This window comes from Lissotriton helveticus, chromosome 9 (assembly GCF_964261635.1).
Source record: "Lissotriton helveticus chromosome 9, aLisHel1.1, whole genome shotgun sequence".
NCBI classification, from domain to species: Eukaryota; Metazoa; Chordata; class Amphibia; order Caudata; family Salamandridae; genus Lissotriton; species Lissotriton helveticus.
This window is the reverse complement of record NC_136070.1, coordinates 1,186,059,789-1,186,077,823: the sequence shown is the minus strand read 5'-3', so window position 1 is coordinate 1,186,077,823 and position 18,035 is coordinate 1,186,059,789. Positions and strand designations below refer to the sequence as shown.

Here is an 18,035-nt window from a genome sequence, read left to right as displayed (position 1 = left end):
TCCGTCTTGCTTCAGCATCATCAACTGTCACATTTTAATTGTTGCTGTTCTTCATGTTCTAAATAAAGAATTACGAGATTCACACCAATAAACAGAGACCATTCCAAGAAGATTTGTCCCACTGTACCTCGCCAAGGACAATTGAACTATTCCCGGCTAATGTCATACATTCTATCAATTGAATTACACAAGTTAATTGTGAGAATGGCTGTAGATCTAATGCATTACTATCATGAGAGAAACTTCTAATGTATTTGGTGGTGAAAGGTTTATTCTTGCCGGTTCCCCATTGGTGTAACTCCTGAGAACCATGTATTGTATGAATGTCTGTGTATAAAGTCCTATAAAATGACGCATAGATTTCAATGGTTAGGCAAGCTCTTTTTCCCTCCATTTAGACGAGCAATTTATGCAGGATTTCACTTAGAATTTTTCAGAGTTGTTTATGGCATGTTCTGTGTAAATGCCTACTAAATCTTCACATAAAACTTTAAAATGACAATCCTTGTCTACCATTTTAGCAGGAATGTTGATCTCCTGCTACCGGGCTTAATTATTCAATTACCTCAGAGATCTCCAAAGTCTTTCTCAGGACTACACCAACATTGGCGTGCCTCATGAGTCAATCGTATTATAAGTTAAGGCGCTGCGCTGACAGTTCTGGTAGCTGATGTGATGGATCCGATTGGAGCCAATTCATAATTGATAAACTATTTAGCTGAAGAACCGATTACTGAATCTTCATGGTCCAGACGTTTTCCCCTGAATTCTAAATTGTCCCAGTCTCAACCCGATTTCGTAGCCAGAGAAATGAGGTGGCTGGAGAGGAGACAACAACGTGAGTATCAACAGGGATTGCATGCAAAATGTGGAAATACTCAAAGTAGGTGCATTTCAGGATTTGTAATAGACGCTGTGTGGTGGAATGCAGTGGAACATTTTTGAGAGCAACTATTTTGTGGCTTTGATTGTTGGATTTGTGGGAGCGATAGTCATTGTATTTTTTATTATAATTTTGGACTTTTTGAAAGGGACGGATGTAGGAGTTGTTATACATGTGGCATATAGTAAAGAGAGCTACCTCAAGCTAGAACATTGGATTGTTGAACTTGCATGCTAGATGAAGTGCGCTGTGAGGTGCTATCAGCTACACCAAGATAGAACTAAAACCTTGTTGTACGAGTGTACTAACCGAGTTCAGTGGATTCACTCTTTAGTTCTGGGGGAGTGGACATACTGAAAATAGGGACTTTTGAAGATTGAGGGCTCACAGTGGTATGTCAGTTGGTGGCAGTATTATCTCTATAGAAACCTTTGTGCAGTAAAAGCAGGCAAACATTGAAAATATTGTAATAGTGGTTCAGAAGTAGTCTAGTAGGATCAGAGTTTTGCATCACTAGGGTGCCACAAAGGAATTGGCTAGCGAATGCTGCAGCCATGCTGCAATAGGGTAACCTTTGATAGAGATGCGCTGGTATTGGTGGACAGAGTCTGAGTTTTTTTAGTATGGACATAGTGCGAGGGTGAAGTGAGTTGTGAACATGACATTGCTAGAATGAGGAATCCATTGTCAAACAAAGAGAACGACATAAATAAGGAGAAAATTTCCCTCCCAAAGGCGAGGGGAATCCAGGAAATTGCTGTGGAAAAAAGGTTGCATACGTGGATGTGATTTCACCAAAGGCTTGAAAATACATCAAAAGATGGGGCTCTTATTCCCATTGAGTGCTACCTTTCACATCCCTAGGATAGAGAATTTGAGGAGAAGAATGTTCAACTTAAAACCACAGTTTAGGCCCATGCAATTTGAAACCTTAAATCTTTGGGAACAGATGACAAGTGAAAAGAAGGGAAATAAGCTTGAAATAAAATTCCTGGAGAAGTGTGCAGGGCGAGGAAAGGCATAGAAAGTGGTGAGAGAAAGTTATAGAGACCAGTAGGACCTATCCCCTGCTAGAAAGTGAAGAGAAGGCAAAGAAAGAACCAAAGAGTGAGATAAAAACAGAGAGTGAGGAGGAATAAGCCTTCATAGATGAGCTCCTTAGCACAAGACCGCCCCATATAATGTGGATGCTGATGCACCAATTGTCACTACTCCGGTACTATTTGAGATGTAAACGGTTGTGGAATCCCCTACAGAGGTCCAAGCACCAGCAAGTTATGCAGAAGCCACTGTGCCATTCCTTGCTCAGACCCCCATGCTGTTAAAATAAGTACAATGCTTTGTCAAGTGCCCTGATCATTCCCCAGCAGAAGCGTCTGTTAGTACCATGCCAAGTCAACCTATACCAAGGGACTCAGCACAGAGACCTGGAGGGGTTTTGTTCGTTCCCCTACAGGGAAGAAACTCAGTCAGTGGCGGAATTGGAGGCCAAACTACTTGGACAGACTTATCAGGTAATTTGCCAGTTGTAAGGCAGACCCACAGCACATCAATCTTGCACAGCTGAAAACAGAGTTAGAAGAAAGTCTATAGGGAAATGTGGGAATGGATTTCCTAGGATATTACAGGAGGATGAGCTGCTTTACCTGTGCAAGCATGCTGCAAGAGTGGTGATAGAGGCACATGCAGGGACGGTGTTGGAGGAATATAGAATTAATATAACTCAGTGAAAGAAGCTACAAAAGAATTCTAGGATGTCAATGACTGAGAAGGAGCTACTACTGCTGAAGTTGAAAGGGTTGAGGACACCTGATGGAACTGATTGATCAAATACCTATGAGAATGGAGCGATATTGAGAAATGTAGAGAGTTGTGGTTGAAGAAAGAGAAGGTTAACGTTAAACAAAATGGAGTAGGGTCAAAGGAGGGAGAGGAAGGAAATAAAGGGAAAATGACAAAAGAGTTTCAGAATCCTGATAAATGGTTCTTCAGAAGAAACAGATTGTGATCATCTCCAAGATCTTGTGGGAAGATCTCGATGTACTATTTGATGTGGCATTCCCAAAAGACCTGAATAATGACTGCAAAAGGGAAGTTGACTGGCCTACACAAGAACCGGCTTGGGTGGCAGGGATGAATGCTCCTTAGCCCATTGTCAGAACCAAGTATAATGAAGTCATAATGCACCTGAAGACAAAGCTTCATCAAAAAGGGATGAATTTGCCTAAGATTTTCCAAAACTCCCAAGTTCAGAAAGACACAGTGCATGCTTATTTCGAGAGACTGATGCAAGTGTATAGGGAGCACAGTGTCAAGAATGACCGACTGGGAGACAACATGCAAGGTTTTATGGCATCCTTTGTGTATGGACTAAGGCCAGAGATTAGCAACACAATCACCCAGGGCATGCTTTGGTGGCAAAGCAAGCCTGTTCACAAGAACTTACAATAGGCAAAATATTGTGGTGACACCTGAGCAGCAAAACAAAAAGGGCTTAAAGAGAAGGTTGTGATAGCCCAAACACAGCAACTCAGAATGAAGGAGTTACGGGACGTAAGGTTCCTTTTCAGGGACTGAGCTAGACACTTGTCCAGGGAGCAGTGATGCAGGGAGTCTCCTTGAACCCGAGTGGGAATGTCCATGGATTAGGGATAGGCTGTGGAAATATGTCAGTAACAATTATGAGTGCCCTAAAGAAGGTTACACATTGTCACAGTTGCAATAATGTAGGGCAGTGGAAGTGTGAATGCTGTTACAATCCAGACCCAATTGTGACAGATTCCTAGGGGATGAGTCTGACAGGTCAAGGGAAGCTTTCTCGTTCCCCTAGACCCCTTAAGCTGCATAAGTGGTAGCTCTGCCAAAATCCTTCAGCACGATGCAAATGAAAGGAGTCATTCACCATCCTCTAACAAACCCCAGGGTACCTCCACATCTGATGATGTCACAAGAAAGGCCAGTTCCCCTGATGTTCGAGCCCTTTATGGATCTCAATCAGGGCAAATGAAGATGCCTGAGGCGGGAGGAGGAGTGCATACCTGGCGCAGTCCTGGTAGTGGACCAGAGTGGACCATATATGGATGTCTTTCCTAATAGACAGAGCAGCCACTCGTTCAACATTTAGAATAGTTGAGATCCCTAACCTACCTGTCTCTGGAAAAGTAGCCTAAGTTGAAGACATTATGAGCTCACAGTGCACCAACCCAATCAGAGCCTGTATACTGGTTAAAATAGGAGACATTAGGGTACAGCATTAGTTTGTAATTTGTGGTGCCAGTCCTGTAAACTTGTTAAGACAAGATTCTATCTGTAAACTCTCGTGTGTCATCTATTGCACACAGGATGGGGTCATAATTGAAAACACAGGGAGCTGACTCTAAGTTTAGGTTGCAGTTCCTGGAACCTGTTGTCAGATTGTTTCCGCTCAGTACAACATGGGACTTGCTAGTGTATCTGAGAGACACAGTTAGGGAGGAAGTCAGGGATTTTACAGGAAGAGAAATTCGGCTGATTCAAGGTACCAAGCCCCTTAAGATCACCCTCTAATTTAATGCTGTTTTCCCACAGTCTCACCCTTAAATAATTACCTGGAGTCCATTGCAGGGATCACCCCTGTCAGTGAGAGCATAATAGACAAAGAAGACAATTTGAAGGAAGGTATTGGGAGTACATGTACTTCCCCAATCATGGCCTTACAGAAAGCAAATAAAAGTAGAGATACTATAAGAGCTCCGAAAGATTAAACAAATTGTCGTTCCATGCTATCCTGTGTTACCAAACCCTGCCGTTATCCTGTTTCAAATACCTCCAGAAGCTGAGTGGTTCACAGTCATTGACCTTTGACAAGCTTGTTTCTCAGTCCAGTTCCATGAAGAGAGACAGTTTCTTTCCACGTTCACGTTCCAAGAGAAGACCCTCATGTGGTGTTGTGCCCCACAAGGGTATACTGAAAGTCCATCTCATTTCAATCAGATACTTAAAAACAACTTAAAGTGTCTGATGTTACCATGCAGTTCAACGTTAGTTCACTACATTGATGATCACCTACTCGCTTTGATGACCATGGTAACCTGCAAACAAGACACAATTGCTCTACTCAACCTTTTGGATAAAAATGGGCATACGGTCTCACCTGATAAATGACAATACTGTCAGAGAGAAGTCATGTACTTGGGACATCAGCTAGAAAAGGAAGTAAAGAAAGTGTCCCAAGAGGCATAGAGAAAGTCCTTAAGATTAAGTCCACCACTACCCACAGTGATGTGAAGATGTTTCTGGGCATGATTAACCACTGCTGACAGCGGATCCCAAACTTTTCCTTTGTGACAAAGCCTTTGATAAGGGTAATGCACACTGATTTCAATAGCTTGGTACCAAAGGATGATGAAAGGATGGAAGCCTTCTAAGAGCTCCAAAATCTGCTTTGTGGTGCACCCACTCTTGGAATGTTAGCCTATAAGAAAAAATGTGTGCTTTTGTTATACGAAAGCGATGGGTGTGCTTTGACTATATTAACTTAATCACATGGTGAGACTGAGAACCCCAATGGCTATTTCTCAGCTACATTTAATCCTGTGGCTGCAGCGTTGCCTGGTTGTCTTAAAGTGGTTTCAGTGATGAGCCATAGCATCCTGTAAACTGAGTGGATAGTGATGCGTTACCCCTTAACTGTATTGTACCCCATTAATCAATCCTTAGAGGAATTTTCCTCTTTCTATGTGTGCTGCAGAATGCAGCACACATAGAAAGAGGAAGTAACAAGGAGAAATAAAGATATTTCATCTTGTAAACTTGTTATGCCAACCTCCAAGAGTTTCTTACCTGGCTGAATGGATTGGACTGATGCCTTAAGTTTACCTGGAAGATCAGTAGGGATATGGTGACCTACTTGGATTTGGACATCTATGCAGTAAAGAACCGGTTGTGTACTAATATACATCGAAAACCGACTGATAAGAACTCTCTACTGCACTATGGATCTTTTCACCCCCGCTCCCTACGGGACAATTTGCAGGTGGGACAATTCCTCCAGTATTGGAGGAATTGTAGTACAAAGGAGAAGTTTGTGAAGCAAGCTACTGAACTTACAGATAAGCTAGAGAACCGTGCTTATCCCAGGACAATTCTTAACAGGGTGCGGAAAAGAGCACTAAACACACCTAGAGCAGCATTGCTGGAAGAGGAATGCTAAAGAGAAAGGAGAATGACTCCCGGTGGTCACTACATTTGATCCACTCTCGACAGGGATCCGCCAAATCCTTAAAAAGCATTGGCACCTGTTGAATACCAGGGGCTTCACAATGTCGTCCCCTAGATTTGCCTTTAAAAGGTATAAAAACTTGCAACACCAATTGGTACATTGTCGCCCGAGGCAAGAGGTGAAAACGACGGATCTCCCTGCAGGGCACCACCCGTGTGGTGGGTGCTCGGTTTGTGATTTGACAGACAGGCTGAGCAGTGTGCAATTGGTTGGTGGGAAAACGTGGTTTATGAACAAATTTACCAACTGTAACACTACCAACGTTATCTACCCGTTGACATCATGCCCATGTGGTTTTTACTATATTGGTCTCACAACCTGGAAGATTAAAATCCGCATAAAAGCCAGTAAATTGACCACCCACTTGGTAGTGCATTACCACGAACAGAAACACCATCACAGAGACATCAAATGGGTTGTCTTGGAGAAAGTGTGGGGGAACCCTCTAAACATTGAGAATAGACTGATCACTAAGGAGGCCCGTTGGATTTACCAGGCAAGGGCTGACCGACATGGGCTGAATGATGTTATTGAGTGACATAAGGGGGTTGCACATACATAGCCACATAGAGTCACATGAATTGACATCTGAGACTGGCATGGTTGGCGTGCCCGGGACCTGGTGGTGTTGACCTTGTGGAACCCGTATGGTGGAGGTGGTGTTAATGTACCTGATCACCACCCTACAGCACGGTTGTTGAGATGGCACAATCATTGAGGGAAATATGTCCCCCGGTGGCCGTGTACATATTAAATTGATGTCAAGAATGCCTGATCCCCGTAGGTCCGTGCAGCACTATACCAGCATTTAGATGGGGATGGGTAAAGGGTTTGAAGATCTGCCCGGTAGAGCCTCTTAGTTTTGAAATAATATGTGCCCATTAAGCTCTGGAAATGTGGCTCCAGCTAATGTTTGAGAACTTATACACGAGGAAGTATTGCCAGTGATAATCCTGTAGAAACTAAATGTGGTGAAGCTTTGCAATAATAAAGCACTGCACTGTAGAGTGCTATGTACAGATAGCCATCGATGTTATATAGATGTGTTGTGGTTAATAAACAGTATGTAAAGGGAGAACATCAGTATATCAAGAGTCGAGGTATACACATTAGACCAGTCTAAGAAGTCCGCCACAGTAGCGTACCCAGCCTCCCCCGGCATAGTTTCAAATATCCCGTGGAGGAGGAGGAGAGGTAGCGGTGAGCGTTTACATCGAACGCCAGCGTCAGAGGTCTGGTAAGCAGCTGCATGAGTATCAGGGCGGCTGTGGAAAGATAGAGGTACCCGTTGTTTAAAAAAAAAAACTCTTGTACAGCAATTGAGTAGCAGAGAGATGCAGATTAATGCGGGGAACAGGGTAGAGAAAAATCCCCAAGTGCAGAGTGAAGCAATGCGCCAGACCGAGAATGGCTGATTTCACACATCCCGGAGGTGACATGGGTTTCTTCTGGCATACTTAAAGAGAAATTTAAGGGCAGTGAAGTGGCCATACATTTACTGTGGCAGGTGGTAGTTAAACCGATGATGAGAGAAACATGATTTGTTGCTGATGGATGAATAAAGGTGTGTTTTTACTTGCAGGTTGATGTAGAGCAATTGAGACTTGAAGACCTGGCAAACGTGGATGCACACACATTCTTAGCACTAGTGGCTGTAGGTATGCCAGTAGTTGGCAACCACCAGGTAAATGAGAATGTCCCATGAGTAGTTACATAAGGAATGAACGGCTGTTCATGGAGCAATTATTGATAGATGTCACTCTGTGTGTGTTTATGTTTGTGTTGTCTGTGTCTGTGTTCCACAGGTATTAAGCTGTGAAGTCACAGTGTGGTGCAGACTGACTCCGAGCCCTGAAGAAGTTGCCGTTAAAGAGTGCAATAGTAGTTCTTTGTTTTCAATGTGAGCAGACACCCAGCAGTGAATAAAACTGATTGTAGTGCAAGGATTTGGTCTTGCTCGTTTATAGCAGGTTAGAACCAAACAATTCATGTAGGGAGTTCTAATCGTAGGGGTTGAGTTTTTTAGTTTTTTCTAGGTTCTTGCACTAATTGAGTTTGGCACATTATCCGCACATTTGTTTTTTAAGTGGATTGGTACCAATGATCATAAGTGGAACACACTGATGAGTACCTTTCAGTAGTTCCCTGGCGGTTGTTTCCGTGAGGAACCTTCCCACTTCCCACACACTTTTTTTACAAACTATTTTTGTTAAAAAGGTGTTAGTAATTGGTGGTGGCACTACAGTCATAGACAGTATTGTGTTTTTTTATGAAATAGATAGGAACACACTGGGAGTACAGCAGAAGTGTTGCATGTACTATAAGTATCCTCGCCAGGAAGGGAGGCAGTTGATGTTCAGGACACTCTATCTAACAGATATAGAGCAGGTTTTCTGTGATAAATAAGTGTGAGTGGAGGGGAACCTGAGTTTTTACCCTCAGAGCTCCTTTTGGGTCAGGATCATTCCCACTCATCACAGGAAGTAGTCATTTGGGAGTGTAGTCACCCTAAGGGTAGGTAGCTCATTGACTACTACTTTGTATTCCCCTAAACGCCCCTAAATTGATTATTAGGGGTCGCCCCAACACCAGATCTCCAGATTTGGCTTCCTGGGAACTGAAGAAGGACAAAGAAGAGAAGACATTGCAAGAACCAATAAACTGCTTAGAAACTGGTGCCAGATCCTGCCTTGCTGATATGTCCTTAACAATTGCAAAGACCTGATGCGTCCTGCAGCTGTGCATCCTCCCCAACACTTGGAAAGCTATCAATGACTTAGACAACCAGCTATCACCTCCCTTGGGGTGGAGGAGCCATCCCCTTGCATCCTCACGCACTGACTGTATCTGTCCAGTTAACCATATTGCTGGTCAACATATCCACAGAGGGAGCATCCCTCCAGGAGGAGGTCTTTTTTGCTATAGTAGGACAGCCCCATCCAAGGCACTTGCACCAGCTAAGGCTTGTTTCACGTCCAGCCAAGACAACACCACCTTGGAAGCCTTCCTTCATGTTGAGGGACAACAGGACAGATGAGATCCACAAACAGAGTGGCCCTGCTATCATATCCTTCTCCCCTCTGAGGTGACAGCCTCAAACTCAAGTGGCCAACCAGCCAGCCGAGCACCTCTACACCCGAGCTCCACAGCCCGGGTCCATGACTTCTGACTGTGTCTACTTTGCCTAAGGGTCCCCATGACATGAGCCCCCTTTGGGTCACCCAGATTTGTCCCGAAATCCCTCCTTGCAGGCCTTCATTTAAGTACCCTTGACTTCAACAGTGTAGCAGTCCAGTCTATCATCCCGACCAGTACCTGACGGCAGGTGAAACAAAACTGCTGGTGGTACTTTGGACCTTAGCCTCCTAGCACCTTGAGTCCCAAAGGGCTCCTCTGAACACCACTTGCAAGTATGTCTATGCTATCTGCGTTTTTCTTCCATAGGATGACATTGTAGCCTTTGAGGCTCATGCCTCAAAACAGTAATTTAAGCTATTTCTCTGTTTTGCTTTACAATCGATGTCTCAGCTTGTACTAAAGGTCTTGGGGCACCTTCACAAAGGTAAACTTACACTTTTGTGTAAGTTTACTACTTTACGGTATTCAAAAAGGTAAACTTAGACCAAAAGTCTAACTTTACTACTTTTTGGTTTTCATAAAGGTAAACTAAGACCAAACGTCTTACTTCAATAGTAGTAACTTACCTTTGTGAAACTGAAAAGTAGTAAAGTTAGACTTTTGGTCTAAGTTTGCCTTTGTGAATACCTAAAATTAGTAACACAGCAATTTAACGGGTGTTTCGACGGGACGGAGGTCTGGTGGATGGGAGCCGGCTGCTTCTAACACAAGCGGCCTACTGGAATACAGTGCCCACCTCCTCCTTCTGGGAACTTATAGGATTTGCTTGTCCTTGGTTTCCTTGTTAATTATTTCAGAACATGTATATGATGTTCAAACACATGAATTCTTGAGGAGTTCTTATCTCCTAAACTCAGGATTCTAACCTGACCAAGTCCCGGCCTAACAAATAGATATATAGTACAACCTGGTTTGTTCCATACCGATTGAGAAAAGGATACATCAGATTTTCTATACATCAATTCATACATATTGGATGACTGAATCTGTGAATACGTGGCCAAGGCATTCTAATCTCGTCATATCCTCACTCCTTATGGGACAGCTCACATTTACAAAAGCCCTGAAGAAGTCCCAGCTTGGGACGAAACGCGTCGGCTGTACATTGTTGTTTTGAATACACTGAAAATAAAGATCATTTGAAGATTAACAACATCCTGTCATTTGCAAAACGTTCTTATTCATGCTTATTAATAGCATTGTAATTTGCTCAATTTCTTGTTGTGGTGCACCTTTGCAGTGGTTTAACTTGTATATAATTCCGTTAGGAATCAGCACAGTAACGATGGGTGCTAGTCAGTGTGCACACACTCCCCTCTAGTTATCTTGGGGCTAATTATCAATTGGGGGCGATAAATAGCCAGGTGCTGACATTAGGAAGGGTCCGTCGTTGAACTTTTGGTATTTACCTAAAATTAGTAAACTTACACAAAAGTTTAAACATTCCTTTATGAATCCTGCCTTTGGTGGCTAAATTGTCATGCAATTCTACTGTATTTTTATAAACTGGTCTCAGATTTCTCATTGATTGTGTGAACCATTTATTGACTACGCGTGTGCAACAAATGCTTAACATAGCGCACGTGGTATTATTAAAGTAAGCCCTTTCAACCAATAAGGGTCATCTAGACTTTTTGCATAGTGTGACCTTTCATTGGCATCACTGCATAAAAAGCCAGCTTCCTATATTCACTTAGGTGATATGTTGAAGCGGACCACTAAGGACTATACTCTACCATCTGATCTGAAGGGAAATCCGTTTTCACTGTACTGCTCAACCCAGCAAGCCAACGGAATTCTACAGATCTTACAGACTTAAACTGTTAATAAACATTAAAGCCAAAGTGTTCATCAAAATACTTGCAACCAGATTACTCCCCACTATTTAATCATTGGTTCATGCTGATGAGGTTGGCTTTATGCCAAGCTGATCCACCCAACATAAAACTCAGCACCTCCACAATGCTTTAGGTCTCTCCCTCCTCGGAATCTCTACCATTCCCAATGGGTGATTTATAAAAAGCTTCCATTTCAAAAGACTTGAATGCTCGTTTCCTGTTCCCATAAAAGTGGGCTTTTGTCCCACAATGTATTTTACCTGTAAAATTAATCTTAGGAAACTCATAGCCATAATTTTCACTAGCACGGTTTTATCTTCCCTGAACAGGGCTCCAGGAGGGGTGTCTTCATTCTCTTCTTCTTTTTTACCTGGGCCATTGAGCCACTGGCTCATGCCATAACAGCAGATGGGATAATTGATGGATTCCAGTTGGAGGATGGGATTGGAGATATGGTCTTACTTTATACATACAAATTGCTTTTCATACATAAGTAAACCACTGATATTGGGACTCTGAGTGATGGAGCTCATGGACCTCTTGTAATGTGCTTCTGGCTTTAAGCTGAGTGAAATCCATTCTCTTCCCATTCTGAGATAAAGCTTTGGGACTAAAGACTCAATGGAAAATTACTTGCTTTACATAACAAGGGGGACTTTATCCTGTCTCCGCCATGAGCAGCCGGTCTTAAAATGTTTCCCCCTCATGGACTTGCTGTCAAGAGCTGGAGTACCGGCCTTCCCTTAAACTTAGAAGGTAAAGTTTTCATAACAAAGATGGCATCGCTGCCAAAGTTGTTGTTTACCTTCAAAACTACCCACCTTGCATGCTTTAACCTTCTTTTAAACTCGTAATGCCCTGTTTCAGGGTTTCTTGTGGGAAGGGAGCACTCTCAGACTCTCTATGGCTAAATCTATATGGGAAGGTGGGTTGGGAATGATCAACAGAGTTTTGTATTACTTGGCCTCATATCTTCTGGCAATAGGTGAATGATTCATTATCCCACGGCATAATCTAGCTTATCAGACTGGACTGGATAATGGGTGACACTACAAATTGATACTATTCTGATGGACCTCCCCACTGACACAACGTTTTAATTGTGACAATTTGTCCAGTGCTTTTGACACTATAAACTGGGAGAAGTTGTGGGTAATGATCGGGAGCATGGGTGTGGAGGAGGCTTTGATTTCCCTTCTTATTAGGCTTCATGCATCGACCTCTGTTGTTATAAGATATGGCCCCAAGGAGAGAAAACTAGGCCCATAGCCTCCACGGAAGGTGTACGGCAGGGACGCATTTTGGCCCCTTTCTTTTTTTTATTTGCTCCAATGGTTTGGAGGCCCTTTTAATATACAAAGAAACTGATTGTCCGCGTATTGGAGGCACACAGGTCCCCCTACTCTCTTATGCGGATGACACCGTGATGATGGCACTAACAGCACTTGGCCTCCAAAAATTGCTTAATGCATCTACAGATTTTATGCTGGCTCTTGACTTAAAAGTGAATTTTATGAAATTGTATATTATGGCGTGTGTCTCTAAAATGACAAAAACAAGGAAATACACGGTGGGAGACAAGAAAATGGATAAACTGAATAATTCTAACTATCTAGGGAATGTTTTTAATAATAGGTTGAGTTGGGACCTGTTAGTTATGCAAGGGTTCAACCGGCAGGCAGGGTAATTTCAGGGGCTTTTCCGTTTTGCCAGAAAGCTGGGTTATAATCCGGTGTCTGAGTTGGTTAGTCTGTGTAAATCAAATGTATGCCCGTTGTAACATATGGGTCAGGAGGGTGGGGATACCATAACAACCGACAGCTTCAAGTTATGGAAAACGAATTTATTAAAAGATTATTGATGACCCCTAACAGTGCCCCCAGGAGATGGGGCTTGATTTCATGGAGGATCGTATTGAAATTTCCCCTCTGTTAATATGGGTCAAAATTTGGTAGTCCGAAGAACTAGTATTCTCCAGAGAAGTTATTAAGGACGGTATTAATCTTGATGGAGCACTTTCTATCCTTTGGCTTTGATTCGTAAGGGACAGCTTCTGCAAGTCAGGTTTGGGTCATTGTTTTGATTGTCCAGACAGCATCCCTGAAAAAGCTAAAAATATCATAAAACAGGTACACTGTACAGGGGCGAAGATATCACGTTCTCACCTTGACGTAACAGGGCGCCTTTCTTTATATCTGAATCAATAGCAATTTTATCAAACTTTTACATCTGCAGCGTACCCCAAGGAACTTCCCTCAGCCCTACATCTACATGGCACCGATCGCACATGTCACCCGACTACACAACCTCAACATCATCTCTTACGCCGACGACACCCAGCTGATCCTCTCCCTCACCAAGGACCCCCTAACCGCCAAAACCAACCTCCACGAAGGAATGAAAGCCGTGGAGGGTGGATGAAGAGAAGCCATCTAAAGCTGAACTCAGACAAGACAGAAGTCCTCATCCTCGGCTCCACCCCCTCGGCCTGGGACGACTGGTATCCGGCCACCCTGGGAACAGCACCAACACCCACCGACCACGCTCACAACCTGGGGTTCATCCTCAATTCCACCCTTGCCATGACAAAGCAGGTCAATGCCATCTCATCCTCCTGCTTCAACACCCTCTGCATGCTCCGCAAGATCTACAGATGGATCCCCACCGTAACAAGATGAACGGTCACCCAGGCTCTTGTCAGCAGCAGGCTGGACTACGGAAATGCCCTCTATGCAGGAGCCTCGGCCAAACTCCTGAGACGACTACAACGGATGCAGAACGCCTCTGCTCGCCTGATCCTTGACATCCCCGCCGCAGCTGCATCACACCCCACCTGAGAGACCTGCACTGGCTCCCCATCAACAAGAGGATCACCTTCAAGCTCCTCACCCACGCATACAAGGCACTCCACTAAGCATGGGCGGATTTTGCGGATCCACGATTCACGAATTTGCGGATTCACGGATCGTGGATCCGCAAAATCCGCGGATTTAGCGGATCGGCGGATTTGGGGGCGTGGCTTCCATGCCAGGAGTGGACCATCGTGCCAGATTGAACCCTGCCCTTCGTATTTATTTAAGAAGACGCCACCGTTTTGTGCCATACCTCTACTCAACTGGAGTACTTTCTATTGGATGATCAGTAAGTGCTACCTCGTTGGGTAAATGTATAGTGCTTTTACTACACTACAGCTGCTTAAAGTGGCAGAGAGTTATCTACAGCGGCCAGGTGTGTGGTACTATGCAATCGCGCCGAAGGGCGCAGGGGTCCCTTGAGTGATCTGTCCATCATAGTGGGTAAATGGCGGGAAGACGGTGCACACCGCGAGTGTGTGGGCGGGGCCAAACGGACGGCGCTTCCATGCGAGTGCACATGGCTCTTGTGTGTATCCAAGGTCAGAGACTGATCAGAGCAGCAGATGTAGAGACAGAAGCCCCTGGCCACATAACAGCACGGGGATTGCGCTCGTGAAGGTCAAAGATGCAAAGGCCTTTGTCCAGCGTCACAGCTGATTTTCAACGGTATATTTGGGAAGAAGGCACACCTGCCCAGCCTCCACAACGGTATAATTCCATTCCTGGTCTGTAGTAATTAATTTACGATGGCGCCGGCAAGCTGCCAGCGCCATCCTAAGATAGTTACAAAATTAGCTTCAACAGGAAGCTCTAATAGATTAAATAAAGCAGGCGCTCGATGACCTGCTTTATCTTATCTATTAGAGCTTCCTGTTGAAGCTAATTTAGTAGCTATCTTAGGATGGCGCTGGCAGCTTGCCGGCGCCATCGTAAATTAGTTACAACAGACCAGGAATGGTTGAACTTCTGCCCCCGGAATCCGCCGCTCGCGGATTGCGAATTTTCGGCAAATTCGCAAGAGTTCGCGGATCGCGAATTTACCGAAAATTCGCAAAATCCGCGATCGGAGCGGATTTAGCGCTCATGCTTACACTCCACAACATCGGACCAGCATACCTCAACACACGACTCACCTTCTATACCCCCAACCACCAGCTCCGCTCTGCCGACCTGGCACTCGCCACCGTCCTCCACATCTGAAGAGCGACCGCCGGTGGCAGATCCTTCTCCTACCTTGTCGCCAAAACCTGGAACACCCTCCCCATCCTCCTACGGCAGACCCAGGACCTGCTTACCCTCAGAAGACTACTCAAGACATGGCTATTTGAGCAGTAGGAGCACTCCCCCTAGTGCTTTGAGACCCCCACGGGTGACTAGTGCGCTTTACAAATGTTATGATTGATTGATTGATTTACAAGAAATGTACTGACTCAATTTTACTTAACTAGATTACGTTTACTTACCTTGCATTTTTTGGTGGCTTTCCCAAAACAATCAGGGTGGGATGATAAACTGGTGCCTTGCCCATGTGATAACCTGGCAGCACAGAGCCCTGTGCACTATATGCTATTTTGCCCCCTCAACAAAAAACCAAGAAGAAGATTTTTAGTCCTGATTGTAAAAGAAATTAGGCCACATTCTTATATAGAAGGGTTTTATTATCTATCTTCTTTGGCCACTTATGATATATGAATTAGGGTTTCCAACTATATACAAGTAGCTTTGGTGATTAGGAAACGGTATTAGGCCTTGCTAATGAACCTAATTAGAGTAACTTTCTAACACATAACTCTTTTTTTTTTCGTGCTCATTCATTTATTTATTTCCAGTATTAATATCTTGCAGCGGTAAATCTATAGCTCCAGCTCCACCTTCACATCAATCTTGCCTTGGTATGGGGTGAGCATGGGGAAGACTTCTTCTTTCAGGAAACGGGTTACCTGCTGAGGGGCCCGGCCCGTGAAAGACTTTGGGTCCAGGAGGCTGTCCAGCTGACCCAGTATGGGTGCAAAGTAAGGGTCAGCACGGATCCGGGCAATTAGGTCATTGTCACCACCTTCCTGTTTCACCACAGCAGCGGCTTCCTGTGATAGCACGCGGATCCGCTCATGACAGTCCTGTTGGTTGCCTCCAGATTTCACCATGGCCATGATTACATTCTCAGTTGCCATGAATGGCAGTTCTTGGCGGATTCTTCGTTCGATCACCTTAGGGTACACCACCAGCCTCTCGCTGATGTTCTGCAGGGTGCTCAGGATGATATCCGCCGTCAAGAATCCTTCCGCCAGACAGATGCGCCTGTTGGCACTGTCGTCCAGGGTACGCTCAAGCTACTGCACAGCTGCCGTCTGCAGTGGGTCCATCAGCAGCGTCATGAGGTGGCGCGAGAGGCTGCAGCAGCGCTCCGAACGCATAGGGTTCCGCTTGTACGGCATGGCGCTGGAGCCAATCTGCTCCTTTTCGCAAGGCTCCTCAATCTCCTTTAGGTTCGCCAACAACCGGATATCCGTGCAGATCTTGTGTACCGAAGCACCCAGGCTCGCCAGCACCGACATAACCTCAATATCTACTTTACGGCTGTACGTCTGTCCAGTCACCAAGTATGACCGTTTAAACCCGGCCATCTCAGTCACCAGACGGTCCAGTTCTTCCACCTTGTCATGGTCACCCTCGAAGAGCTGAAGGAAGCTGGCCTGTGTGCCTGTGGTGCCCTTTACCCCTCTGAATCGCAACTCATTCCGCATCCTTTCCAAGTTTCCCAGGTCCATGCATAGGTCTTGTATCCAGAGACAGCAACATTTCCCTACCGTGGTGAGCTGAGCCGGCTGGTAATGGGTGAAGTCCAAGGTGGGCAGATCCGCGTACTTCTCTGCAAATTCAGCAAGCCGGCTTATCACTCGGGCAAGCTTGGGCAGCAGCAAGTCAAAACCATCCCGCATAACAATCAAATCCGTGTTATCACCCACATAGCAGGAGGTGGCTCCCAGGTGGATGATGGGAGCAGCTTTAGGGCAGCAGTGAGCAAATGTGTGCACGTGTGCCATGACATCGTGCCGCAGCTTCTTCTCTTCCTCTGCCGCCATTTTGAAATCGATGTTGTCAAGGTTCAACTCCATTTCCTGGATCTGCTACTCTGTGATGGGCAAGCCGAGGATCCGTTGCGCCCGCGCCAGCTGTGCCCAGAGTGCGCGCCATGCGCTGTGTTTTCGCCTCTCGCTGAAATTGAAGGCCATGTCCTGACTCGCATAGCGGGACACCAGCGGAGACCGGTACCGGCTCAGCTCGTCGTCCATGGTAGAAGGCAATGAGCATGGACAACCACCACGATAGGGGCTTCACAGCCCCTATCGTGGTGGTTGTCCATGCCCCAGCCTCTAACACATAACTCTAACCACTGATGTACCTTTATGGAGGGAGCCGCATGTTGAAATTGTGATACATGCCTTGTAATATAGACTGTAATTTTTATTAGAGGAATGTTTTAAGGTGTATACTTCTCCTGCTTTTTATATAATGAACTGACGTGTAAGAACTGTTTATTCTGCTGCTTTGTATATAGATTTTTTAAATAATATTCTGTTATGATGATTTTATGAACTTTAATGGTCATTGTTTGAAGTTGAATAAGGTTACCTTAACTTGACTGATGAGATTAGTATGAACTGTCCATTCTGCTGCTTTGTATATAGATTTTTGAAAAAATAATTTGTTATGATGATTTTATGAACTTTTATGGTCTTTGTTTGAAACCGAATCAAGTTACCTTGACTTGACAAAATGGGAGCTTTGTTGTCTGTGATAGAATGTGGTGAATGGGATGATAGGCTGACCAGGGAGACCCTCTCTGGATGAGAACTCTCCTATTTCAGGTGACTTCCCTCTGGAGCTCCTCAGAATGGGACGTGCTTGCTATCTCACGGTTCTAGTACGTGCTCACCCACTAGAGCTTACTTTATTTCACAGACCTGTGGAAATAAAATTGACAATTGTGCCCCATCATTTCCCTGTTTTTGCCTGACAGCCATTTTTCTCATTCAGACAAGCACCCATTTTGTGTGTGA

General features: G+C 44.7%; 1 protein-coding gene across 1 annotated transcript; it reads right to left on the bottom strand.

Annotated features, from left to right (window-relative positions):
- Positions 1–15,783: 15,783 nt before the first annotated feature.
- Positions 15,784–17,259, bottom strand: LOC144782334 (adenylosuccinate lyase-like). Its single transcript, XM_078661654.1, is given in 1 exon segment — positions 15,784–17,259. A coding segment is annotated over 1 exon segment (1,263 nt). The 5' UTR covers positions 17,091–17,259; the 3' UTR covers positions 15,784–15,827.
- Positions 17,260–18,035: the final 776 nt, after the last annotated feature.